This window comes from Gorilla gorilla, chromosome 22, assembly GCF_029281585.2.
Source record: "Gorilla gorilla gorilla isolate KB3781 chromosome 22, NHGRI_mGorGor1-v2.1_pri, whole genome shotgun sequence".
Lineage (NCBI taxonomy): Eukaryota > Metazoa > Chordata > Mammalia > Primates > Hominidae > Gorilla > Gorilla gorilla.
Window position 1 is genome coordinate 40,694,369 of NC_073246.2, and position 27,551 is coordinate 40,721,919.

Sequence of the window (27,551 nt, forward strand, 5' to 3'; positions counted from 1 at the left end):
AGGCCTGTGATGGGCTGCCCAGTGCCACCCAAGCCCCTACTGCACATCTTCTGCCCCCGCCCAGGTTGGTCCAGAAAAAGGACATCAAGGGTTGTTACCCAATTCTGGTGTCAAAGACACCCTAAGAGTCCTCCATTGCTACTGACCAGCAGTTTCACATGTACCTACAAACAGAAACAGGGTAATTGGGTTTAATAAAAAAAAAATACATTGGCCATAAAAAGGAATGAAGTTCATCCATGCAGTACATGCTACAGCACAAAAGAACCTTGAGAATTTTATGCTCAGTGAAAGAAGGCAGTCACAAATGACCACATATTGTATGATTCCATTCTTATGAAGTGTCCAGAACACTTCATAAATCATAAGGCAAATCCATAGTGTCAGAAGGTAGATCCGTGGTTGCTTAGGGTTGGGGGTCGGAGGGATAATGGGGTGATAGCTAATCAAAACAGCTTTGTTTTTGAGGTGATGAAAATGTTCTAAAAGGGACTTCGATAATGGTTGCACTTATCTGTGAATATTCTTTTTTTTAAATATTCTTTTTTTTTTTATTTTTGAGACATAGTCTAACTCACTCTGTCACCTAGGCTGGAGGGCAGTGGCAGGATCTTGGCTCACTGCAACCCCTGCCTCCCGGGCTAAAGTGATTCTCCTGCCTCAGCCTCTTGAGTTGCTGGGATTACAGGCATGCACTACCACACCCGGCTAATTTTTGTATTTTTAGTAGAGATGGGGTTTCATCATGTTGGCCAGGCTGATCTCAAACTCCTGACCTCAGGTGATCTGCCCGCCTTAGCCTCCCAAAGTGCTAGGATCAAAGGTGTGAGCCCAAAGGTGTAAGCCACCGTGCCTGGTCCTTACCTATGAATATTCTAAAAACCATTGGATTGTATAGTCTAAACGGGTTGCTATGGTCTGAATGCATGTGTCCCCTCAAAATTCCTATGTTGAAACCTAACCCCCGAGGTGATGGTGTTGAGGCGGGACCTTTGGGAGATAACAGATCATGATGGTGGGGTCCTCATGAATGGGATTCGTGCCCTTATGAATCAGGCCTGAGGAGCCCTTTATCCTTTCTGCCATGTGAGGACACAGCAAGAAAGAGAGCCTCACCAGACAGTGAATCTGCTGGTGCCTTGATCTTGGACCTCCCCGCCTCCCAAACCATGAGAAACAAATTTCTGTTGTTTACAAATTCCCCAGTCAAAGGTATTTTGTCATAGCAGGAGAAGTGGACTAAGACATGGATCAGTTTTATGGTGAATTATACGTCAGTAAAGGTGTTTCCATAGGTGTCTGTCACACACATATGCATACACAGATGCACAAACACACAAATACAATGCTCTTTTGTGACTTCTAAAAAAGTTTAATCACAAATAGAAGTATTTACACTCAGCCAGGAGAATCTGTAAACATGCCCTTTCAATTCCATTGTCAAACAAGAAAGAATGGTTTCAAGGCACTGAGACAGAGTGAGTCTGACATGGAAACCCAACCCTACCTTGGGAGCAGGGGCTGACAACCCACCGCTAGGATGTGCGCTGAGTATCTGTAGTGTTGTTGGGTCCCTGCACACAGGGCAAGGTTCCGTCCAGGACCATCTGCAGAATTTGCAAGGCCCAGTGCAAAATGAAAATGGGCCTCTTATGCAAAACTTATTACAAATTTCAAGATGGTGACCACAAAGAATTAAGCCAAGTGTTTACGCTTTTAAGAGGTATTTCCTTGCTAGAACTGGGGCAACTCCCATGGCGTTCAGTGAGAATCTTCCAGAAGATGAGGGCTGGCGTCCTATGCCTTGAGAGCTAAGAGTGGAGGTGCTGGCCCTCCTCTGGTTCCTCAACCTGCACCAAAGGGGCATGTCCCAGGTGGTGACCACTGGAATTTAGAGGTAAAGGCAGCATTCACCTGGAGCAGAGAACACAAGGCGAGGCGGGATGACTTTACACCACAGCCATAGATAAGAGGTACTAATAGCTCAGTCGGTCTGAAAGAGACACACTTAAAGTCACAAATGGGAAGACGTGGGTGGAAAGTCTTGCAGCAATTGGAAAGCCATTCCACCAAAGACGTGTTATAACTTAAAAATATTCCAACTTCTGAATTATTTCTTTATACACCTGCTTAAGTCGGTGACATTATTCAGCCTTAACACTTTAATCCAAGTTTTATTTTGTCACCAAAATGTGAGTTAAGCTAACTTAATCATTCGCTAGACTGACTGGCACAGGAATGACTAACTCTTGGTTTGTGTGAAGACTAGTGGTTCAGTTTTCTAGTTAGCAAAATACATAAGCCGATGCACTGAGGATTATTCAGTTCCATGCATACTGTTGGAATCATTTTGTGATTCAGACAAAAACACACAACTATAAAATCATATATCTGTACAGGTCTGACTCAGTTCAGACACATTTATTTAGGGATTATCAGTTTTACAGAATACAACGGGTCGCTATTACTATTTTGGTTGTTCAGACTTGCCTAAAGCACGTCACTGTGCAGTTTGATATCATGGTGGATTTTCAAGCGGTTTATACCCTCCCAGAGTACTGCCTTATAAGGGAAAATGACTGTGTCAGGGTGGCAGTGTGCTGGATGAGGGGGCAGGAGGCCTGGAGTGTGGCCCCAGCCTCTCCGGAAAACAGGCATTTGACCCTGGGCAAGGAATTGATCCTCCCTGGGTCTCAGTTTCTGCATCTTACAAACCAGACTTGGTCTGAGCCATCAGCTCTCTGAAGTTTTTTCCAGTTTTAAAATCCAATGTTTCATTTTCTCGTTTCTGACCACCAAAGGCAAGAAAATCATAGTCAAAGACACCATGGTTCCCATTGACAGCACTGGGATTGATTTTATACCTTGTTGTCAACCAAAAGTGCCAGTGCAGGGCAGCAGTGATCAGGGATGCCCGCAGGAGACCAAGCCTTCCAGGGCCAGGGCACCTGCTACTTATTTATCACACACTTAATGACACGCCAGACACTGTTCTAAGTGCTTCGGAGACACTAACAGAGGGAGGCCCCGAGGGGCCCACAGGTGGCCTGCTAGGGAATGGCTGGGCTGGGATTTGACCCCAGGCAGTCTGGGCCCACAGGCTGCCCTTCAGAGGTGAAGACGGTAGCCCTAGCTGGGTACCATGTCTTCATGCCCACGGGGAGTGCAAGGGACAAAGGAGGCTGACAACGAGCAGAAGGAATTAGAAAGGAGCATTAGCAACGTTTTTGACCACCAGCAGAATACCCTATCCGCCATTCCAAGGAATCTCACAGAAGAGACTAGACACTGGCCAACTCTTGCATAATCTGGGTCCACCCTGATGGAGCAGGAGGCAGCTCCACAGCCCCACATCTGCCTAGGATTCTTGGTAGCTGGGCCAGCCTGCAAATGGGCAAGGTTGGTTGGATTCGGAGGTGGGCGGAAGTGTGGGTTAAGCTTATCAAGCCCTTGACCCCAACATACATCAGTGAAATAGCCACCACTGCCAGACACCCCAGCAGGCCAGATGCAGGCAGCAGCTTACACATGAGGAAATGATTTCTATCTCTAGGTTCATTCTTTTCTTCCTCCACTCCTCACCAAAGTCTCACTGTGCATGTGATTTTAACTGAACTGTGCACTTCAGTTTTACTTCTTGAGGGCGGGAACTAACTAAGCCTTATTCATATTTGTCTTCTCAGCATCTGACTCTGTGTTTGCTAAGTGAATGAATGATGCACTTCGGACCAAATGACGTCTGTTTAACTTGCAACTGGAAACCACCACAAACTGCCTGTCGACTACTGATTTGGATTTTAAGGTAAATACAGACATGTTTCTAAGGAGACGTTTTTGTGTGTGTGTTTTTTTTTAAAGGATGACTTCGTAAGCTAGCTCATCATTTCTCATAATTATGTCTGGATTCTAAAGAATTCTTTTTCTGCATTTTACTCTCTAGATATTTCATGTTTGTAACACATATATTCTACTGTAATATCCCTTTTCCTCCTCTCTTCTGTGAATGTCCCTCTTTCTTAAGGGGAAAGTGTTAACATTGCTCATAACTCAGTCTGCCATAGTGCATCTGATCACTCCACCCTGTGCACCTTCTGACTTTTAATTTCCTTCCAACACCCTCGACTTTTGATCTCCAAGCGCAAGGGCTGTACTTTTATTAGGTTTAATTTACTGTAAAGCTCATTGTTCCCTGTGAATCGCAAGATAATAGTCAATGAATAATCACTGGCTTCAGCCAGACTGCTTTTCAATTCTGCTGAGTAACTGGCAAGCCAAGTATTAAGGACAAAAATGTAAGGGACCCTGATATTGCCCCAGAACTAGGATAAGCCATTTTATTATGAACATGTGACTGCCCTCGTGCAGAGGTGGATCAGCTACAGGGCAGGACCCAGGGCAAGGGGGCTGCTTGGGGCAGCCGCAGACTCTTTGGAAGGGGAAATAGGGAGGACCAGGGACCTGGGTGGGAGGCAGGAGCTTAGGCTTACGATGACTCCAGCACACAGGCCCAGCTTCCTCTTCCCACAGCCTCCCCGCCGTCTTAGCTCTGCCATTTGGTCTTCCGGCCAGGATCCCCTTCCCAAGGCTTTCACACATTTACACCCGCGAGGGGCGGGATTTTTTTTTTTTTTTTCGTGTATATGATAGTTTTTTCAAAATGTCTTCTATAAAATCCTCCCTGAGGAGAGCTTGGAAAAAGATTCTCAATAGCTAGATCATTTTGAGTCCTTCTCTACCATGTACTCAACACTCTAATATATTCTGCACATTTGGTTCTATGTCATTTGCCACAGTCTTAAGGACGTAGGTTCCATAATCATCCCTTATTCTGTAGAGGAGGCCCGAGGTTAGTGAGCAGAGGAAGGTTCCACTGTCGGGAACCAGTGGTCTGCAAACCCCTGTGCTCCTCTTTTGATATCTTTCTGCTCATATATGTTGGAAACAGCCCAGCATGAGCAAAGCACCACCTCCTAGCCCCCAGCCTGTGCCAGCCCTGCAAAGAGGAAATATGTCTCCACTCAGGGAGCCCATCAGCGACTCAGGGAGCCCTGGAGCATCTGGCACTCAGCACCCACGAACACGAGGGCAGGCATGGTGGGACAAGGCAGTCTGCTTGGGGCAAGTGAGCTTCGGGAAGTAGCTGAGCTTTGGGGAGCAGCTGTCTACACCCAGCTTCTCAGGGCTGTGCAAGTAGCCTGAGGGAGAAAGACCCTATATTAGCTGAAACTGCAGCCCAGATGAGTCAGTATTTTCTGCTATGGTTTTTTAAAAAAATAGTAACATACTCATGTCTCCATGGTAACTTACTATGGATCTGTGTTCCATTTATGGAACTCTTTCTTGACCTATCTGTGTTCTCTAATCTGGGCCTGAATATACACTGAGAAGCCATCAGAATCAATTCAGTCTCCAAGAAATAATCACTTCCCCTATACGTGATTGTTTCAGCCGTATAGATTCTGACTGTGACTCATGCCACGGTGATACCTGGAGACCTTCGGGGACCCAGAAACATTAAGGTGCACCGATATCTCAATTATCCGGATAACTCTAGACCTAGAGTCACCATGGAAACCTAGAACCCTGAGTCACAGAGAAGCTGGGCCATTCCTCTCTCTTCCCGGTGGTGCCGCAGTTCTTGAGATGTGAGCAGCTTTCAGCCCCGTGGCCTCGCCTAAGCTGGGGTTTCCTATTTCATCCACAACTTCAGGAATCTAAACTTTCCTGCAAAATATTGAGCATGTGACCTGAGTCCAAACAGCCATGGACTCAAGCACCTTCTGATAAAAACGGAAACCACAGTGTAGGGGGTGGTTTTGACCAGGGTTTGGGAGTCAGATAAACTCAGGTTTCCACCTTGAATTTCTCATCAATCTGACGTGGCAGGTTATTCATCCTAAGGTTCAGTTCCCACCTGTGTAAAGTGGGAGCCGCAAGTCCTCCGAGAGTGACGATGATGTGCGTGGAGTGCCCAGCCCAGAGAGAAGCGCGGCCAAGGCGGGTCACTATCTGGGCACCGCTCAGCTCCAGAGGGCGCCACTCCCGCGGAGCCTGCGGGATCGGGGCTTCCCGGGAGCAGCGCGATCAGCACCACGACTCGGGGACACAGCCAGGGCTCGGTTTCTACAGGAAGCGCCTCATTTGGAGCCTTTTTGTGATAGAATGATCATTAGTCCTAAGCCCATTCAGAGGTTCAAGAATGGGGTCGGCTCAATTTCAGGGCCTTATTACCCAAGCCCGGCTGCCCTTCGGTGCCACCAGCACCACTGCTCCGTCGCTGCGGAATTCCAAAGGCAGGTTTGGCGTTAGGGCCTTGGCCCCAGAGAGGACGCCGAGCGCTCCACGGAAAGTCTCCGCCCGGCTCCCAGGGCGCACACTCGCGCGCACGTGGGGCCGAGGCCCTGGTCCCGGGGCCTCAGGGCCAGCCGGCGAGGGACCCAGCCGAGTGACAGCAGGAGGCGGAGGGAAGGTGGGGCCGGAAGGTGTCAGCCCCGCCCCGCGCTCCCTCGCCGCCTCCGCCCTCCTTTTCTCTCCCCTCGTGCGTTCCCTCTCCTCTCCCTCCGCTCCCCCAACCCTCCTGCTGCCCGCTTCCCTCTCCTCCCGCTTCTCCCCATCCTGCCTACCTCCCTTCCCCTCCTCTTCTCTCTCCTCCCCTTCCCTCCCCTCTCTCTTCTCTCCTCCCTCGTTTCCTCCCCTCCCCTCCCCTCGGCCGTCCCTCCTTCCTCCTCCCTCCTCCCTCCTCCCTCCTCCTCCCGCTCCTGAAGAGCGCGCCGCGTGGGGGACGGGCCGGTTACTTCCTCCAGCGACTGACGAGTGCGGTGTCGCTCCAGCTCAGAGCTCCCGGAGCCGCCCGGCCCGCGTCCGGCCTCCCTGATCGTCTCTGGCCGGCGCCCTCGCCCTCGCCCGGCGCGCACCGAGCAGCCGCGGGCGCCGAGCAGCCACCGTCCCGACGGAGCGCCGGCCCTGCCCGCAGCGGCGCGGTAAGAGCTGGGCCCGCGGAGAGCGCCCGGCGCGCGGCTCCAGTCCCATGGAGGGTCACCCGGGGCCTGGGCGGGGGTCGCGGGGGGCACTGACACGCAGATCTCGGGGCGCTGCCGGGGGTGCAGGTGGGGGTGGCGGCTGCTGCGAGGACTCTAGGGGCGCGCGTCTGAGTTCCGCGCCGGCTCGTTTTCCGGTTATGGAGTGGCCTCCGGGGCTGGCGGGGTCGGCCGGGGGGTTCCTGCGTGCTAGGGCCGCTGTCTTCGGGGTCGCCTAGCCGCGGGCGCGGCCAGGGCGCGCTGGCTTGTTTCGCTCGCTTTTGTTTTTAAAAGGAAACGCAGGCCTGGTAGGGGGTCCTGCCCAGTGGGTGTCCCGGCGAACATGATTTCGCGAACGGGAGTGGGGGCACAGGAGAGCGTGTCCGAGGTGGCCTGGCGCCCCGGCTTTGAGGGTGACTTCCTAGAGCGGCGCCGGGCCGGGAGGATCTGGGGCGCCCAAGACACCTGGAGGCTGCGGCACCGCGAGAACCTGCGGGGCGCGGGGTGCCATGGTCACCTGCTCGCCGCGTCCAGGGCCCGGGCTGGGGACCCCTCGGTCGTGCGAGGAGAGCGTGGGGAACCTGTCGGAAATGAGATCTGGTTGCGCTGGGCTGCCTTTATTTTCTCGTTCCTACAGCATTTGAATGAAGAGGTAACTGAGTGTTTGCTTGTGTGTGTTTGGGTTGCGTGTGTGTTATCCTATTTTATTTTTTACGGCAGGAGACCTTTTATGTTAGCCTGTACACAATTTCAGGGTAGCCTAAAATAGTAGTTGACGCGCTAGTTATTTAGAAAGTAAAGAAATGAGCAGTCCCCTTTGGAGATAGGAGTAATTTATTTTAATTCGCCAGTAAGAGATTATATTTGTTCCATACAATGGAAGCGCCTGTGCGTTATCTGCCTGTCCACACCACCACCAATCAGAGAGATAAATCTCCACGTTAAGCTTTATTAAAATTCTGAGTAGTAGCGCAGCACAGTAAATGTTAGCACTGACCATCCGCAGGGAAATGTTCAGATACTCATTTCTGGGATTAGTCATTCATCTCTCTAAACTGATCGCTTTCAAAGCGAAAAAAGCAAACTACCTTCAAATGTGTGTTACAAGGTTGTGTTGCTTCTTTTTTTGTTTGTTTTCAAATGTATCTAAATAATCTTACATAAGTGATTACTTGTTCCAATAAGGGTACTGTTGTCAGGCAAATTCTCCTTGTTTTTAAATGTAACCATTCTCAGCTGTTACATTTCTGCTCTTTATCCGTTTTTGTTTTTTTTTTTTGTTTTTTTTTTTTTTGGTTTGAAAGCAGCGATCCATCAGCAACACCAAACTTGAAACTGATTTATGTGGAAAAACTTGGCTTGTCTGCCACCTAACAAGCCCTGTTGAGTAAAATAAGCAAGCTTAAATTTGATTAGTTGTGTGTCTGCCTGAAACCATTTAGTAGAGCGCTTTAATTCTGCATGGTTTTTACAAAACTCATTAAAAGCTGGACAACAAAAGAATTCTATTCTGTAGCTAGTAATTACAGCTCTTTATGTGGGAGTGGTAGGCTGCCTTTTCTCCTGGTATTTGTACACAAAAGCTGGGGAGAGCTTTTCCACTGCCTTCCACATTCATTCTCTGTCCATCTCAGAGAAGCTGAAAAACAGAATCAAGTCAGCAAGCAGTCTGCAAGCCTAAGGAAGAAAAAGAGCTGACCCATTTGGCTCTGGATGGATAACTGGCAACACCCAAGATGTCTATGATTTTGGCCTTCTGTTTGAGGCTTGTTTATTTCTTTAATCAGCAGCTACCAGGACTTATTTCATGCAGAGAGATGACATAAAGCTCTAGAGGAAGGAGCATTTCACATTGGAAGTAGTGAGAAGGGCCTGATCTGATAATATCAGGATGGGGTGCAAGGGTCCATTCCTCATCATTCATGTTCTCCCGGCACAGAGGACTGTGTGGAGGACTCAGGATTTAGGACCATACTCAACTGGGGTTTGATCTCCACTTTGCCCCGCGGTGGCCCCCCTGGTAGCTATGTGGATCCTGGGCAGATTGTCCATGTTGCTGGGCCTCTGTTGCTTCACTGTATGACGTCTGCCTCTCAGGGATGCAGGAAGATTCAATTAGGTAGGAGTGGGTGGTCCCCAGCACGGGACTTAGCTCTTAGTAACTAGGCATTCTGGCAATGGCAGCCATCGGTAGGAGAGACTATTGATTGTTGAGTGAATATAAGTGACATAATCCACCAAGTGGAGATTCTGAGTGAATGCGGCCACTTTGGACCCAAGACTGCTGCCCCTCTCTGTCCTCTCATAGGACTATTATTTATTGCCAGTGCTGACCAGCCTTTGTTGGCTACCATGATCATTACCTGCACTCCGAGTGTTTTAACAGAATTTTCTGATGCCTCTGGCCTCACCTGCTGCCTTTTAGCCAATAGGGGTGTGTGTGTGTGTGTGTGTGTGTGTGTGTGTGTGTGTGTGTGTGTGTGTGTGTGTGTGTGTGTGGGTGTGTGTTGGGTAGCAGGGTTCTTGGAAGGTCTGGTTTAGCCATAATGTTGATCATAAAGAGAAAACAAGAAAATAAATGCAAATTAAATAGTTCGGTGAGCATATGTTATTTCGCCACATCCAGTAAGTTCTATCAGTTGAATGTTGTCTGAATTACTTAAAAAGTTCTCAGTTGTAAACAGGTAAGAGCACCCAGTGGAGGCCATGGAGCTGGGCTTAGAGCTTTGCTACCAGCCTTCAGTTCCATAGCCATGAACCTGGGAGGGCAAGGAATCGCCCTAGAGGTGAAGGCCACTCATCGGTGCTAACCCAAGGTCTCTGAAAATGAGTTTTAGTTACTCTATTATCTAAGTATCTTTCTTACTGATATGTAACTTACCTGGCTGAACAATTACATTTTAGAGCTCCAAATAAATTTTCAGCCTATTATGTCATTGTCCAATTACAAGCCTCATTGTAATAGCCATGTTAAAAACAATAAAGCCGGTGAAATTGATTTCAGTGTATTTCAAATTAACCTAATATATTCAAAATATTATGTATGTATAAAAATTATTGAGCTTTTTTCTTTTTTTCCACTAAGTCTTTGAGAGCTAGTGTGTATGTGTGGATTCGTACTAGCCACTGGTTGAGAGCTCTGTAGCCACACATGGCAAGTGGGTACCATATTGCTTAGCCCAGGCCTAGTAGAAGATTAAGACTCAGTCAGAGGAAGTAAGGCAAATCCGTGCTTGGAATCAGTTCCTCTTGAAGAAGTGCATAGCCAAGCAACACACAAAGCAGAAATATTTTGAGCTCTGTATTCAAAGCAGGAAGATCTGGGACCATGTAAGGGGGTTTGGTCTTCAGTTCTCCCTTTGATCCCTTCCCTGGGTGTGTACTTTCTTACAGCCTGGAGAGTGGAAGGGAAGAGAGGGGGCTTCCTGGACTCCTTTCCTGTCTCTGGAAATGACCCCTGCAGCTGTCCTGAAGCTCTTCAGGTTGAGCTGATTGTGTCCAGAGCAGACAGGAGGCGGCCCACTGCCCCACTGTACCCACCCAAGTGCTCACCTAAGCTGGCCATAGAAATGTGAATGAAAAGCCTGACCCAGGCCCTCTTGCCCTGCTAACCCAGCAAGGAGGCTCTGACCAGCCAGCCAGCAAGTGACTTTTTCTGTGACATCTAAGTGGAATTCACTGGGGAATCAGCATTATTATTCAATCACCGAAACAGCATATCCCGTTGTGATACTGAGAAATGCTTTCCTCTTGAGACCTTTGGGAGGACAGCCATTTAAACAAGAATTCCCTGCATTCACTTTTGAATTACCTGTTAGCTGTAGAACTCAGCCAGGATCAAGTCTTGATGCCACCAATGATGAGTTTAGTGTACTTAATCTTTTGCCTCTTTGACTTTTTTTTTTCTTTTTTAAGATGAATGATTTCGGAATCAAGAATATGGACCAGGTAGCCCCTGTGGCTAACAGTTACAGAGGGACACTCAAGGTGAGTGGGCAAGTCTTAATTTTTTTTTTTTTAATTGGAAAACTCAATCTCTAGGAGGAAAGAAAAAAAAGGCCTGGGTCCCAGAAAACTGGTTGTAGCCCTAGCTTTTTAATTTATTGGCCATGTGACTATAGACTATTTGCTTACTTGCTCTGGTCCTCAGTTTTCTGGTCTGCAGAATGGGTATCTTGATGTGTGTTGTTCTTCTCCTCCACAATATGAAACCAAAGGCCTTTATAGCTTGTTTTCTGAGGCTCCTTCCAGGTGAAAATCCTATAACTCCCGATAAAACATCTGGAGAGGCTGTCTCTACTGCCTTTTCTGTCTACCCAGGAGTTTCCTTGGTTGATGGGAAGCTGTTTAAGAACTGAAATGAGAGAGAAGAGGCAGACAGACCCAACCGCTACAGCTCCTATCAGAAAGGGCAGCGCCCGTGGAATTGTAGGTAGCCTGTTACTGGCTCAGAGAACAAGCAGGCCTACTTATGTTAAACCAAAAACCAGATGAAAAATGAAAGCGCCCTCTCTGCTGCATAAACATTTTATGTCGCTTCTATCATCATTCCTTTTGGGAACATTCTTTAGTAGCACAAACTGGTAATCTCCCACTTGTCTTCTCCAAATATGACAGCAAGATTTGATTGTTTTCAGTATTATGTAGTAAACATGTTTCAGAAGCATGATTTTAAAATTGGCCTCCTCAAAGTTTAGCGTCTTGCATAATGATGATGTACGTCTCTGGCATATTACATTTTCCTTTGTATATCATTATTGAGGTTATTTGTCTGATATGACCCAAAGAGGCAAAACTCAGCACAGTCCTTTCTGCAGTATTCTAAAGGTCATCAAACTTCAGCCTAATAAATCTGCTAGTTTGATTTGGCCAGACATTTTAAGTATGGCAGAAGTGGTACAAGAAATCATGGTATTAAGTTGAAACCACACCCCTAAGAAAAATCCTTCTATTAATTCAAATAATTTGACGATGCTTATGCGGTTTCTGGATATGGAAAAGAAGCAGTCGTTGCTGAAATTGATGTGTTGAAATAGGAAGCACAGATTTGTATTGTCTTTTGGCTTCCTGGCTTTAAAAAAAAAAAAAGAATTTACAGTTAGGAAAGGCATTTCTTAGTCGCCTGGGCAATGCTTGTGGGAACTTTAGAAGTTTATTGGAGGTTTCACCAAAATTAGCTCTGCTCTAAAGTAGTTTGTAAATCCAGATGAGTAATTTGCACTTGCCTGATTGATCGGTTTTCCTGGTAGATCTCAGGCAGTTGGTCATCATTGACTTGGATTTTTTTGGGCTGGGCTCCAGCCTCTGCCTGCCCTCTTTTGTAATGCGTCATTCATTGTTCTGCATTTCTAAAAAGAAAGCGGGTAACCGATTTTATTTGTAAATGTGTTACACATTTTCTTATTGATGACTCAACAGATGGGTCATTGTATTACACATAACATGGGATTTCCAGCTTATGTTGGAAAAATATAGTCTTTCTTCACGTGTTCCTCAACAATTTAGGCGATGATGAATCCAGATATTATCTGTTACTTTCAAATGAGTCTTACATTAAAAGGTATTTCTTTCATAAATGTTATGTGAGATGCTCAGAAATCGAGTTAGTGTAAGGTTTTATCTTTCTGTGTGTCTCTTCTCTTCTGCAGATAGTTTAGTTTAACTTTAAACCTATTTCCTTTGGAAATCTTTCCCCTTAGTAGGTGATTTGGGTTTGTTTTGTTTTGTTTTGTTTTGTTTTGTTTTGTTTGTTTTTTCGTTTTTGGTTTTAAGCAACAGGGTCCTTCTCTGTTGCCCAGGCGGGAGTACAGTGGCTTGATCGTAGTTCACCGCGGACTTGAACTCCTGGGCTCAAGTGATCCACTGGCCTCAACCTCATAAAGCACTGGGGTTACAGGCATAAGCCACCCCACCTGGCCTGGGGGCGGGGAGGGGGTTCATTTTTAAGACACTTTACTTGTTATAAAATGAAACGTTAAGGAATTTTGTCATGTATTACTATTTTCCAAACCATTGGAATTGATGTGGAAAAGCATCTCTAGTTTCAGTTAAATTGTTTCATGGCAAACATTTCAAAATAACTGCTTCCAAAGATAAAGTAGTGTATTTCATTGTTTGATTTTCAGTGTTTATCTGGTCATTTGCCTTTTAACTGCATTGTGCTCAGACGGCCTTGTCAAGGGTCATTTTTCTTACACACACAGCCTAGTTGAATTTTTCTCAATGTAACAGGAGGGTCAGGTGTTTGGTAAAGGGGTCTCTGAGGCTCCTCTCGACACCATTGTAAGATTCTGTTATTTTCAGATTTGTGTATTTAATATATTAACTTAAGTGGATTAGGCCACTAAAATAAATTCCCAGTCACTCCGACTCTGTGAGGTTACTTAAATAAATCCATAGTGGCCGGGCACCGTGGCTCATGCCTGTAATCCCAGCACTTTGGGAGGCCAAGGCGGGTGGATTACACGAGGTCAGGAGTTTGAGACCAGCCTGGCCAACATGGTGAAACCCTATCTGTACTAAAAATGCAAAAATTATCCAGGCGTGGTGGTGGGCGCCTGTAGTCCCAGCTACTCGGGAGGCTGAGGCAGGAGAATCGCTTGAACCCAGGAGGTGGAGGGTGCAGTGAGCCAAGATTGCACCACTGCACTCTGGCCTGGGTGCCAGAGTAAGACTCTGTCTCAAAATAATAATAATAATAATCCACAGTAAAATACAATCATTTCAGTCACTTTGACCATTTTACAAGTCTGTTTTAAGGACTGACTGGTTGATTCCATGTTTGCTTCAAAATTGCCAGTTTAATCAGGGACTATTGGTAGGACTGCCCACGGACCACTTTTACAATAGGTAATTCAATCAGTTTAAATATTGTATTTCCATTTTTTTTCCATCTGTTTTTGCAGCGCCAGCCAGCCTTTGACACCTTTGATGGGTCCCTGTTTGCTGCTTTTCCTTCTCTAAATGAAGAGCAAACACTGCAAGAAGTGCCAACAGGCTTGGATTCCATTTCTCATGGTAATTGGTTCCTCAGAATTGACAAATTGTGCATGATTTTCCTAAGTAGTTCAGTTAATAAAGAGATGACAGTTCCTAAGCGAGAAATGTTGGTATCTGGAATCTTTGATATGAATAGCCAGAAGTTCTGGACCTGGGAGAAGGCAGTTTTTCATTTGTATCAACTTGGTGATTCTGATGTGGATTCTGATGTCTTGAGTGCCAGACGCCCCCCAGTGAGCCGCTGTTAGGAAACTGCAGGGGAACCCCTGAGCTGTCCCTCCTGGATGTTTTCAACATTGGCAAGCAGGTCCTCATCTCCCTGCTCTGCCCTGGAAAACAGACAGAAGAGTAGACATTAAAACACATCCAAACTTGTAATTTGGGTTTGCATCATTAGTTAAATCATCTCCCCTGCCCTGAGTTTTGGGGCAACAAATTGTTCTTTGTAATCCTTACCCATCGGTAGTTCTTTCTGTAGTTCTTCGTGTCATTGTTTATTCTTCTTAAAGGAATAGCACGTCAGATAATGTTCATACAACTACTGTGACAGAGCTATTAGTTGGAAACATGCCAGAAATGACTGTGTCATGTGAAGTAGGTGCTGAGAATACAGGCCAGAAAATTAATTAAAACGCATACACTGGCGTAAGCATAACCCTGCATGGCAGCCATTTATCATTCTTGAAATTGCTGAGGGTGTCTGGAGAAGATTGTTTTTCAATAAAAATGGAAGGTGTGGTTCCATTACCGTGCTAAGTGCGGCACATTCATATCACACTCACTTCTCAGCTCTATGCCTAGTTTAATGGAAGTGAACTCCAAATGATACAGTCCCTTCAGCCTTTTGACCAGAAACCATGCAACTGTTTTCATTGCCTACAATTTTAAAATAGACTTAGCAGTTTTCCCTACGCACAACTGCTTTGTGAAGCTTTGCAAAATAGAATCAAATTTGAGTTTTATTTTAGATTTTTTTAATAAGTATAGTTCTGAGACATATATTTTCTCATTTATAGTCAGAAAAGTTTTTTGTTAATAGTTACACTGTTTTAAGGAATCATGCCAAGGTTTGAGATCAAAATTGTTCTTTTCCAAAAACTAAGATGTCTCTCCTAAATCTCCACCTGATATCACCAACTTGAAGTCCTAATGTCCCCGTGGGGGGTTTCCTTCCAGACTCGGCCAACTGTGAATTGCCTTTGTTAACCCCGTGCAGCAAGGCTGTGATGAGTCAAGCCTTAAAAGCTACCTTCAGTGGCTTCAAAAAGGAACAGCGGCGCCTCGGCATTCCAAAGAGTAAGTACTGCTTTCCTGAGCCTGCATTGGGTGAGAAGAACCAACTTCAGTGCAGTTGTTTGATCTTGACTTGTTTATTAAGCTTTTGCTTGGGGTATTCGGCAAAGAGTAGCATAGATGTCGTTAACCTGAGCCAGTTTCTGTTTCACCCCAATCAACCGAAGACTTGGTCCAGAACTCATTAAATATATAGTAGAAGGACACATTACTGGTGTCTTGAAATGTGCCTGGGTCGTGTCAGAATGGTGACGTGTCATCATGGTATCTTGCTCATTCGTGGGTTCTGGTATATGTCGGTACTTGGTGCATTAATTAGGGATGACAGTGGTCTCACTACCTTTCCACTGTTTTTACCTCATGTGTTCCATTTTTTCTTCTCTCCTGGTAGACCCCTGGCTGTGGAGTGAGCAACAGGTATGCCAGTGGCTTCTCTGGGCCACCAACGAGTTCAGTCTGGTGAACGTGAATCTGCAGAGGTTCGGCATGAATGGCCAGATGCTGTGTAACCTTGGCAAGGAACGCTTTCTGGAGCTGGCACCTGACTTTGTGGGTGACATTCTCTGGGAACATCTGGAGCAAATGATCAAAGGTACCAGCTGAACGTCTCATGAGCTGTGGCCGGGAAGACTGATTGGGAAAGTCACGTGGGTGTTCTTCAACCTTAGGGTTGCCACTTGAAATGACATAGAGTACCTTGCCTCAAAATGCCACTCAAGTGAGTCAGATATGTGGCAGTGATTATAGATTTTTATCCCACTTTATGTGAGTGTGCGTGTGTGTATAGCATCAAGTATAGCCACAAGGCAGTAGCCTTAGTCACTAAATTGTTGGCTATTGCTGGCTGTATTCATCACGGGAGTCCGTGTCGACTCAGATATGTAGGACAGCAAGAATTCCCACGTCTTCTGAGCTCACCTTACAGAGCTAAGATATATGGCAGCCTTAATGAAAGGGGGGAGCCTTTACTCACATAAACCCTGTGAATTCTACTGTAAATTTTCCTACATCCAAATGGAACGTATTTTGGATGTTGAGGATTGTTGAGGGGGTGGGATCTGTTTTTAAACAAGTGAGAAATTGATATATATTTACACGCTATCGTATTGTACAGAAACTGGCCATTGATCAGTAGAAATCTCACCAAATACAGAGAAAGTCTTGATTCAAAAGTTAAAATAGCAGGGAGACCAATGTTTAAAACACGTTGAGTTAAAAAAGAAAAGAAGGCCAGGTGCGGTGGCTCACACCTGTAATCCCAGCACTTTGGGAGGCGGAGGCGGGCAGATTACTTGAGGTTAGGAATTCAAGACCAGCCTAGCCAATATGGTGAAACCCTGTCTCTACTAAAAATACAAAAAATAAAAATATTAGCTGGGCATAGTGGCACATGCCTGTAATCCCAGATACTCGGAAGGCTGAGGCAGGAGAATCCCTTGAGCCCAGGAGGCAGAGGTTGCAGTGAGTCGAGATCACACCACTGCACTCCAGCCTGTGTGAGTGAGACTCTGTTGAAAGGAAGGAAAGAAGGAAGGAAGGAGGGAGGGAGGGAGGGAATGGAGGGAGGGAGGGAGGGAATGGAGGGAGGGAGGGAGGGAGGGAAAGAAAGAGAAAATACAGTAGGGATTATTTAGGTTAAAAAAATATAAGAAAATAAGCATGTTTATAGAATTCAGAGAACTAGTCCTCACCTGACTGATTTTAAACACACTGAATTTCAGCATCAACTGTAGACTCAGAATCTCAAAAACACCTAGGATTCAACAGCTAACTTTTTTTAGTTACGGCTTCTGAGGGCCAGGGAAACTCATTTTTAAAGACCCTCATTTCTTCTGAACTTGGACAGGGCTTTTCTACCAAGTTTCTGGTGATCTGTTTATTGGCAAATTGGGCCTGTTTTACCATTCCTCAGGCCTGTGAGTTTGTGTGTGTTTGGGTTTCCAGGTGGACGTGCACTTTGTAATATATTCGTAGTAAGTATGCATACACAGTGCACTAACCTTTTCCCTTTCAAAGTTCTTGGGCACATGTGTTCCCCATCCCAGACTCCCACAGCCCTGGAGACTTCCCACACCCTGGGGAAGCGTGCAGGTTTGGAAGGAGTGGAACTGTAAGCTTCACGGGGGCAGACACCATCCATTTTATTAATTTCCTGTATGCAGCCTCTGGTACAGATGGCATTTCATAAATACTTAACTGTTTCTTGAATGCATGAATGAATTCAATACACCATCTGGACCTTTTGCGATAGAAAATTTAGTGTTGCCAATGACATCATTCATTTTGGAAAATTTATTTTAGTAATTGGAAAAATGGGTTGCTTTCTCTCGTTTTTTGAAAAAGACAGGCAGGGACGTGGAGCACCATGAGATTAAATGTGAAGCACTCCGTGCATCTCATCATTCTAAAATTATCATCTCACAGGAATTCAGAAAGTCAATTTGTTCTGTGTAGTTTTCACCTACATCTGCCATCTTACGTCTCCTGTGTCTGCTTTTCAGAAAACCAAGAAAAGACAGAAGATCAATATGAAGAAAATTCACACCTCACCTCCATTCCTCATTGGATTAACAGCAATACATTAGGTCAGTCCGATTGATTCTGCCCTTAAGAACTTTGTCTTCAGTCTTCCTAGTAGACTTGGAATCTCTCTACTGTAGGCTCCTGAGGGGCCACCTAGACCTGTGTGTCTCTTATGGTGGCCACACGTGGGTGTTGAGCTATAAGCCATTGAAATGTGACTGGTCCACATTGAGATGTGTAGGAAGAGTATAGTCATGCACACCAGATTTGGAAGTCTTAGTATGAAACAGAGAATATAAAATGTCTCCCTGATAATTTTTAACGTATTGATTACATATTGAAATGATAATTGCTATATGAGGCCAAGTAAAATAAGAAAATTAACTTCACCTGTTTCTTTTTGCTTTTTTAATATGGCCACTAGAACTTTCGCAGTTGCTTAAGTGGCTCACACGATCTTCCATAGGTCAGCACTGTTAGTGCTAGTCCAGGCAATTCTTAGAGCAAGGAGCAGAACGAAGTGAGCTGATTACCGCGGTCACCAGTAATGTTGGTTTAGTGTAGCAAACAAGAGGCGGCAGGCACAGAGTGTGTGAAAAGCAATTTGTAAACTGGCTCTGAACTTGGGAGCTTAAAGAGCTGTCATGGAATCTGGGTCCTTTCTTCTGGTTGCTGGTACTGGGGAGGGCACAGGGTCTGGCTAGGCCAGCGAGGGAGGGGTCCTCGGAACAGCAGGCTTGGGTGGTGTTGGTCCAGCCCAGTGTTTTCTCTCTGGCCCCAGCTCCACCATTCAGACCCGGTGAAGCCCACTTCTCTGCCCCACTGGGGGCTTCCTGCTCAGGAGGTCTTTCTGAACGTGACACAATGGGACACCCTGTGCCTGCCTGAACCTGAATCAGAGTCAGAGAGCTTCCTTCCCTCTCCAGAAAATAAATTATTCTGCAATGAACAGAGACAGGAGCAGTGTGATGAAGGAGCAGAAAGCAGAGTGGGCTGTGCCTCAGCACACAGGGTTCATGGCCTGGTTCTGCTCCTTATGAATCACACAGTACATGACACATCACTTGGTCTGTCTGAGCCTCACTCTCCTCGGAAGCTAAAAGAGCCAGTGAGCCCTGTCTTCCTGAAGTTCCCATGAAAGCACTAGGGTTGTAGAAATAGGAACATTGAGTCCTGCCTGCAGAGGCTGCAGTCATTTTGGCAGAGGGCTGCTGGTTGAGAAGATGAATGGTTTGAGAAGAAGGCCTGGTGACAGACCCCCACCAAAGCCCGGGTCTCCACTGAGGTTCTGCAGAGGGCTGGAGTGTGCGGAGTGCTCACCTGTCATTTGCTCGTAGGGGTTAGTTACAGGGGTAACACTGACTTTAAGAGCTCTGCCGTCCGATTGTTCTGTTCCAGGTTTTGGCACGGAGCAGGCGCCCTATGGAATGCAGACACAGAATTACCCCAAAGGCGGCCTCCTGGACAGCATGTGTCCGGCCTCCACACCCAGTGTACTCAGCTCTGAGCAGGAGTTTCAGATGTTCCCCAAGTCTCGGCTTAGCTCCGTCAGCGTCACCTACTGCTCTGTCAGTCAGGACTTCCCAGGCAGCAACTTGAATTTGCTCACCAACAATTCTGGTAAGATTGGAAGCATCTTTCAACAAGGCTGTTGGTTTGATTCTGAGAACCCCAGAGCCATAATGAACCTCTTAATAAATACTTCCTGGATTCAGCCATTAGAGAAGAAGGTCAAAGCCCATGTTCTAAGTGGATTTCCAACAAGCATACCCCTAATATGTTTCAGGCACTGGCCCAGGTACTGCAGGCATTGAGTAAGCAAAACAGTCCCTGCTCTTACAGCCAGATTTCTCCACACTTTGGGATATTTATGGAGGCGATGCAGGAATGTGACATTTCTTTTTATGGAGATGTAACATAAATACAGTGCACAAGTCTCATGTCATATGGCTGGTTGGATTTGTGTATGTATGTATACCCATGTAATAACCATCCAGATGGAGATAGAGAAGTTTCCAGTAGCCTGGAAGGTTCCTTCGTACCCCTTCCCATCAATAACATCCCCCCCACAGAAGGGAATGATTCTGACTTTTATCATTACGGATTAGGTTTTGATTTTCTTGAACTTTACATAGATGGAATCATGAGGCATGTTTTCTTTTGTGTTTGTCTTTTACTCATCATGATGTCTGGGATTCATGCATGTTGTTGGATATAGCAGCCATGTGTTCTTTTTCATCACTGTATAGTATTCCATTATAAGAATTTTATTCATTCTACTGTTGATGGAAGATAGGATTTGTGTAGTATAGTTACCCTAAGGAATAAGCACCTGAGTAGAGAGCATTTTGAGAAGTCTGAGTGGTTCTACACCAGCAGGTGCATGATTGCACTGGTAGTGGTTGGTGATGCTGTGGTCATGCCCAAGACCAACTGTGTCCTGGAGGAATCAAAGTATGTGTTTGGTTGTCTTTGCCAGGGACGCCCAAAGACCACGACTCCCCTGAGAATGGTGCGGACAGCTTCGAGAGCTCAGACTCCCTCCTCCAGTCCTGGAACAGCCAGTCGTCCTTGCTGGATGTGCAACGGGTTCCTTCCTTCGAGAGCTTCGAAGATGACTGCAGCCAGTCTCTCTGCCTCAATAAGCCAACCATGTCTTTCAAGGATTACATCCAAGAGAGGAGTGACCCAGTGGAGCAAGGCAAACCAGTTATACCTGCAGCCGTGCTGGCCGGCTTCACAGGTGTGTGTGGAACTCTGAGAGCCTGGCCGCCCAGTCTCCTGGGTCCTGTCCCTTGCTTCTTTTCGAGCCACAGTACCACATTCACCGAGGGTGTTTCTAAGCTAGGTACACCAGTGCTCTACACTCCATGTTTTATGCGTGGCTTGCTGTATCTCTGAATTCGACAAAAGCCACACTTGGAGGAATTTTCATGTACACAGAGCTCCATGGAGTGAGTGAAAATCGACAGGCCACTCCCTCCACCTGGGACGTTCTGAGGAATAGTTGGAGCAGGGGACATGGCCTGTGCAGTCTTCAGCCCTGACTCATCCACTCCAAGAATCTCAAAGAATATAAACTGGCTTAGGGAGGGGCAGCAGAGCCAGTCTCAAATAATATGGGCACTGTTTACCTTTTCTTGCTTCTAAAATCTATCTGCTCTTATTTTTGAGGTTTGGGTGAGAGCTATTCTAGGCAGTGGACAAATATAAAGCTGTTTTTAGAAACAGGTATTTCCAGTACTTTAGCGAAAATACTGGGGCTTTGTTTTCACTGCTTCATGTATCCTTAAATGCGTTCTTTTTTTTTAACCATATGGAGCCACTGTGGATTGAAATTACCTAACTTAAAAAAATCTGATAAGTTTAAAATAAGGATACTGAGGCATTCATTCTTTTTCTGTCGTCTAAGAACAATCAGCCACATAAACGTATTAAAATACACGGAGTGTGTGAAAGCCATTATCGGTTTCATTATTGGGAGTTCAGGGCCTGAGAAGAATAAACAGCCATAACGTTAGTGTGGTTCATTTTAATAGTAACATAAGTTTCTGTTTATTGACTGCCAACTCTGTAGTTAAGTAGGCATACAGTCTGTAGGACAGCCTGGCATGGGGGCGGTATGAGGCCATTTTACAGATGGGGAAATTGGCTCACAGGTAGACAGCTATCGGTGGTCACACAGCTCTGGTTCTAGAATGCCTGTCCCGTGCTTTACAGCAAAGCTTTATTGATAACGGCCATTGCGTTTCTGAGGAAGAGCTATTTGGTAGAAAGAGGTTGGGCTCAGGGTCGGAAGATCTAGGCTTTTCTCCTGTTTGCTATGATGGGCGTGTGATCCAGGACAAGGCACCTGGCCTCTGAGCTGCATCTTATCCCTCCTCTTTAGAACACGACCACACTGACACCTGCTTTGCAAGGTGGTAGTTCTAAATGTCAATGGAGGACAGGTGCACGAGAAGCTCTTGGCAAAGCATGCTTCACCAGACAGAGGCTGTGAGGCAACGGGTGTGACCCCGCGTGGCTATTTAGTAAACCGGGGCCACATTAAGCAATTTACACATGGTCATTTGGCAGGAAGGTGGCATGGGATCCCACGTATGACACGCCTCATTCTGTGATGAAACACCACTTCAGCCACCCCCATCTCTGCCCCACTGGGTGTTTCTAGAAAAAAACCTTGAAGGTTTTTACATAAGGAACAATTAAACCAGATGGGGAATTTTAATGCCAAGAGTTGGTGGCCCTAAACTTTCTTCCAGAAAGAACAAACCTAGCAATCAAGGGGAAGAGTGTCTCGTCTAGTGACCTTATTTTCTAGGAGTAGGCAGTGTGGAGCAGGAACTCACATTTGGTGCCCCGCCCCATCCTGTTAAAGCACTTAGTACTGTCACCAATACCTTGAGTGCCACCCTGAGTGTCACATCAGAACCCCATTCAGAGAGTTGGGTCTGCATTCCTAAATCAGCATGTACAATTAGGATGGTTAAAGCCTTGCTGTATTTTACATCTGTGAAAGGGTATGATCCGTCTCCCTCCCTCTCCCCGCAGGAAGTGGACCTATTCAGCTGTGGCAGTTTCTCCTGGAGCTGCTATCAGACAAATCCTGCCAGTCATTCATCAGCTGGACTGGAGACGGATGGGAGTTTAAGCTCGCCGACCCCGATGAGGTATGGCCAGAGCCCTGGGAAATCTCTGGGCTTGAAAACCTGATTTCCTGCTTGCGTTCAAAAACTCAGTTCTTTGGGCACAAAAAAGGGTTCACCAGTACTGCTGAGAATCTTTCCACATGAGGCATCCTTGGCTGTTGGGAAAAGAAGTGGAGTCATTGCTTTGTTGATAAACGTGTACAGTGTTTTCTGGGTATGCTTCATACAAGGGTGTTGCACAGATTTCACTGTCTTGATCAGTTGTCTGATCAAGAGGCCCAAGCTGCAAACTGAGGTTCTCTGCCGACCGTCTGAAAGTGCCTTAGGAAGGCTGCCCTTGTCCATCAGGGGAACAAGCCTCATGTGGCCCCAAGCCAGCCTTCTGTCCGCTCGTTAGCTGAGCCCAGCAGTGTTGACCCCAGCCCTGCAGAGTTAGAACCAGGAGCCCTGTCTAAAGGAGAAGGCCAAGGGCAGGTGGGATACCAACCCCGCCAGAAAAGCGTTAGAGAGAAGCCCTTGGTCTCTGGCACTGGGGAGTGTAATCTGTCACCATTCCCACCCCGCCTACAGTTCCCTTGGGAGACAAGCATTGAGGAATGAGTGTATCACACAGCTCAGAATCCCACTCGGCACCTGTTAACTTCAGTAGTTGGAATATCCAGCCTGGAGGGTGGGTGACACCACCTTTCCCTGGTCTCAGGACCCTCCTGGCTGTGAACCCTTGGCTCCCAGGAGGTTTCACTGAGCTGGGGCCAGGGAGCAGGGACCTCATTCCCCAGTGGTTCTGCCCCTTGGGGACGCAGTGCCCCTACCATAGGTACTCAAAGGTACTCAGAGGTACTCAAAAGGTCCTCCTGCGGACCTTGTGTAGGTGTCAAGTTCTCTCTAGGGTGAACATGCCTCAGAATCATAATCCGGGAGGAATGTCATTCACTTTTTCTTCATTGACAAATTGAGTTTAACTCTTTTCCATCCATGTTCACCAAAGGTGGCCCGCCGGTGGGGAAAGAGGAAAAATAAGCCCAAGATGAACTACGAGAAGCTGAGCCGGGGCTTACGCTACTATTACGACAAGAACATCATCCACAAGACGTCGGGGAAGCGCTACGTGTACCGCTTCGTGTGCGACCTCCAGAACTTGCTGGGGTTCACGCCCGAGGAACTGCACGCCATCCTGGGCGTCCAGCCCGACACGGAGGACTGAGGTCGCCGGGACCGCCCTGAGCCGGCCCCAGGCTCGTGGACTGAGTGGGAAGCCCATCCTGACCAGCTGCTCCGAGGACCCAGGAAAGGCAGGATTGAAAACGTCCAGGAAAGTGGCCAAGAAGCAGTGGCCTTATTGCATCCCAAACCACGCCTCTTGACCAGGCTGCCTCCCTTGTGGCAGCAACGGCACAGCTAATTCTACTCAGTGCTTTTAAGTGAAAATGGTCGAGAAAGAGGCACCGGGAAGCCGTCCTGGCGCCTGGCAGGCCGTGGGACGGGATGGTTCTGGCTGTTTGAGATTCTCAAAGGAGCGAGCATGTCGTGGACACACACAGACTATTTTTAGATTTTCTTTTGCCTTTTGCAACCAGGAACAGCAAATGCAAAAACTCTCTGAGAGGGGAGGAGGGTGGGAAGGAAACAACCATGTCATTTCAGAAGTTAGTTTGTATATATTATTATAATCTTATAATTGTTCTCAGAATCCCTTAACAGTTCTATTTAACAGAAATTGTATATTGTAATTTAAAATAATTATATAACTGTATTTGAAATAAGAATTCAGACATCTGAGGTTTTATTTCATTTTTCAATAGCACATATGGAATTTTGCAAAGATTTAATCTGCCAAGGGCCGACTAAGAGAAGTTGTAAAGTATGTATTATTTACATTTACTAGACTTACAGGGATAAGGCCTGTGGGGGGTAATCCCTGCTTTTTGTGTTTTTTTGTTTGTTTGTTTGTTTTTTGGGGGTTTTCTTGCCTTGGTTGTCTGGCAAGGACTTTGTACATTTGGGAGTTTTTATGAGAAACTTAAATGTTATTATCTGGGGTTATATCTGGCCTCTGCTTTCTCCTTTAATTGTAAAGTAAAAGCTATAAAGCAGTATTTTTCTTGACAAATGGCATACGTTTTCCACTTCTTTGCATGCGTTTAAGTCAGTTTATACACAAAATGGATTTTATTTTTTAGTTTAACTGTGTTTCTCCAACAGCTCACCTCTCCCTGACCACCCAGCCATTTCCTTCCTGTGCTCCACGTTCTTCTGTGTGATTAAAATAAGAATATTATTTTTGGAAATATGCAACTCCTTTTCAGAGATCAGGAGGGATTTATGTAGCAGCTATTTTTACTGCAAAAGTAATTCACTGGAAAAAAAATGTAATTTGTAAGAAAGCTTTATTTTTATCTCAGCTCTATGTAAAGTTAAAGTTACTGTACAGAGCTGAAGGACGGGGGGCGGTAGGGGTCTTGATGAAACCTCTTGAACGAAGCACAGTTTGTCCCATCTTTGTTCACTCGTGTGTCTCAACCATCTTAATAGCATGCTGCCCCTTTTTGCTCAGTGTCCACAGCAAGATGACGTGATTCTTATTTTCTTGGACACAGACTATTCTGAGGCACAGAGCGGGGACTTAAGATGGGAAAGAGAGAGCATCGGAGCCATTCATTCGGAGAAAACGTTTTGATCAAAATGGAGACTTTTGTAGTCGTTTCAAAAGAGCACCTGAGTCATGTGTATTCCCAGCCTTTATAAATGACCCGGTCAAGTTGGTTTCGAAGTCCGACAGGCTTGTCTGTTTACTAGCTGCATGGCCTTGGACCGGTGGCTGACATCTGTAAAGAATCCTGTGATGAAACTGAGGAATCGGGTGGCCGGGCAAGCTGGGAAGAGCAAAGCCAGAGCTGCGCTGCCTCAATACCCACAAAAGACCATTCCCAGTATACATAAGCACAGGATGTTTTTCTCAAGAGGGATGTATTTATCACTTGGACATCTGTTTATAATATAAACAGACATGTGACTGGGAACATCTTGCTGCCAAAAGAATCCTAGGCAGTGGCTCATTGTGTATGAGGCTGAACCACGTGAAATTGCCAGTATTAGACTGGCTTTTATCTACAAAGAAGGAGTTTCATGGGGTTCAACCTAACAGTTATGGAAACTACAGTCCTTATAAACCATTGGCATGGTAATAAACAGATCTTAAGTATAAAAATTTTGTAATTGGGCCTTTACTCTCTCAATAATAAAGTATTTTGTTTATATAAATTCTTTGTGATAGTCCTCATTTTTCCTCTCCACACGCAGCATGAAGGAGTTGGAGGAAGGATGTTAACCCCAGATCCATTCTCTACTCAAAACATTCCATCATCAAGCGGCAAGTCTCTGTTTAACTGGTTTATACACAAGTGACTTAGAAACCACAACCCAAATTGGAATCAACTTTGAGCCCTTCCTAAAAGAATTCCCAAAAAGTGCTCCTTCAAAGCAAAAAATTCTTTTAAGAAAGTGTTATAATAGAAAGATTCAAATGTCTTTCTTTGCCAGAAGCTTGGCAGAGATAACAGAGGAGAGATTCTGGAATGTTTATATTAAGTACATTAGAATTTGAGGTTTAAGTACTTTTGGAACTGAGGCCACAACACTCTGTCCCCTCAGTGGAGTCTGACATTGGTAAGGTGATGGTGGTCTTAGGACACCTGTTTTCAAATTTGTTCTCTTTACATGCTCCAAAATTAGTGAGTATGCCAAAAAGCTTATATTCATTGGTGTGCTAGAGCCAGCTCACTGCATTCTCCCAAGAGCTACATGTCTCTTCCCATCACCGCATCAGTAATGGTAGCATGAGATGGGGCATGATGAGAGTATTTACACCATGGGAATCAGCAGACACTACAAATCAGGGCCTTCTCTCCCCCAGAGTGCTGATTGTTAAACATTTACCAACACTCTACTGGTTATATCTATCAATAATTTCCATATTAGAAATTAAAGTAAATTTTAAAAGAATTCATTTAAAAATAATTTTACTTATTGGCATTAACAGCATTTTTTTCTTGCAAAAAGTAATTATTTTTTAAAAAGTTAGCATGGCATTGTTTCACATTTGCAAATCTCTTTAATGTCTGGTTTAGTATTAGAGCTGGATTCGTCTGTTTCTGCATTCAGTCTGTTTGCATGTGTTTTGATGGAGTGTGTGAAGAAAATCCGGCCTAACAGATATGTAACAGAAACAAGGAGGAGCAGTTAAGGCTATTTCAGATAATTGTAGATATTCTTTCTTTACTATGCCAAAACTTAACAAAGTATAATTCCTTAGTTGCAATTCAGGTATGAAACCATATTAATAAACTTTCCTAAGGTTACATTAAATTCCATTGGTCTACCTTGCACTTTGAACAGATCTTTTAGCAGTGTGTGATTTTGTAACATCCTGCATTGGTCATTTGGAAAATATTGCTTCAAAATGTTAACACATTTCAAAATATAATATTCAACAATTACATTACTTAATATCACCACAAATCACATCAGAAAATTACTGGGAAACTATCAAACTCACAGTGGTGGATACACACTTTTTAAAATTCAAATTTTCACTTGAAACCTCAAATTTTATAATCAGCAACAAATACTCCTAAGTATTTGAAGAGAGATTCTCGGAAGTTTATATTAAGTACATTAGAATTTGAGGTTTAAGTACTTTTGGAAATGAGGCCACAACACTCTGTCCCCTCAGTGGACTCTGATTGTTGTTAAGGTGATGGTGGTCTTAGGACACCTGTTTTCAAATTTGTTCTTTTTACATGCTTCAAAATTAGTGAGTATGCCAAAAAGCTTATATTCATTGGTGTGCTAGAGCCAGCTCACTGCGTTCTCCCAAGAGCTACATGTCTCTTCCAACCATTTTGGGGGGGGAAACGACAGGCTCACTTTATTTAGTTTTTGAGGAAGGACCAGCCAAATACCCAAATCAGAATAATTTGCCAGTTATTCTCTCAGATAAAAGTGATATTCATGAATAGTGTGGATAGTTTAGCTTGCAACTCAAATACACAATTGCATCTCCTTACAACAA

General features: G+C 45.5%; 1 protein-coding gene across 2 annotated transcripts; it reads left to right on the forward strand.

Annotated features, from left to right (window-relative positions):
• The first annotated feature begins 6,408 nt into the window (after nucleotides 1-6,408).
• ETS2 (ETS proto-oncogene 2, transcription factor) lies at nucleotides 6,409-25,741 on the forward strand. Of its 2 annotated transcripts, none has more exons than XM_019017763.4 (10): nucleotides 6,409-6,980; nucleotides 10,932-11,003; nucleotides 13,922-14,033; nucleotides 15,192-15,311; nucleotides 15,700-15,900; nucleotides 17,810-17,893; nucleotides 19,230-19,451; nucleotides 20,311-20,574; nucleotides 22,383-22,501; nucleotides 23,469-25,741. In XM_019017763.4, exons 2-10 carry the CDS (start codon nucleotides 10,932-10,934, stop codon nucleotides 23,682-23,684), a joined length of 1,410 nt encoding a protein of 469 aa, XP_018873308.1. In that variant the 5' UTR covers nucleotides 6,409-6,980; the 3' UTR covers nucleotides 23,685-25,741. The 2 variants fall into 2 exon arrangements, with proteins under 2 accessions (XP_018873308.1, XP_055229592.1); XM_055373617.2 differs by lacking the exon at nucleotides 6,409-6,980 and adding an exon at nucleotides 7,135-7,668.
• Nucleotides 25,742-27,551: the final 1,810 nt, after the last annotated feature.

What these genes read in the sequence shown, in the direction of transcription:
- ETS2 (XM_055373617.2), top strand. Translation starts at nt 7,360, where the DNA reads ATGATTTCGCGAACGGGAGTGGGGGCACAGGAGAGCGTGTCCGAGGTG. An exon ending in TACAGCATTTGAATGAAGAG is followed by an intron (nt 7,669 to 10,931) that starts GTAACTGAGTGT and finishes TTCTTTTTTAAG; the next exon opens with ATGAATGATTTCGGAATCAA. An exon ending in TCTGGAGCAAATGATCAAAG is followed by an intron (nt 15,901 to 17,809) that starts GTACCAGCTGAA and finishes TCTGCTTTTCAG; the next exon opens with AAAACCAAGAAAAGACAGAA.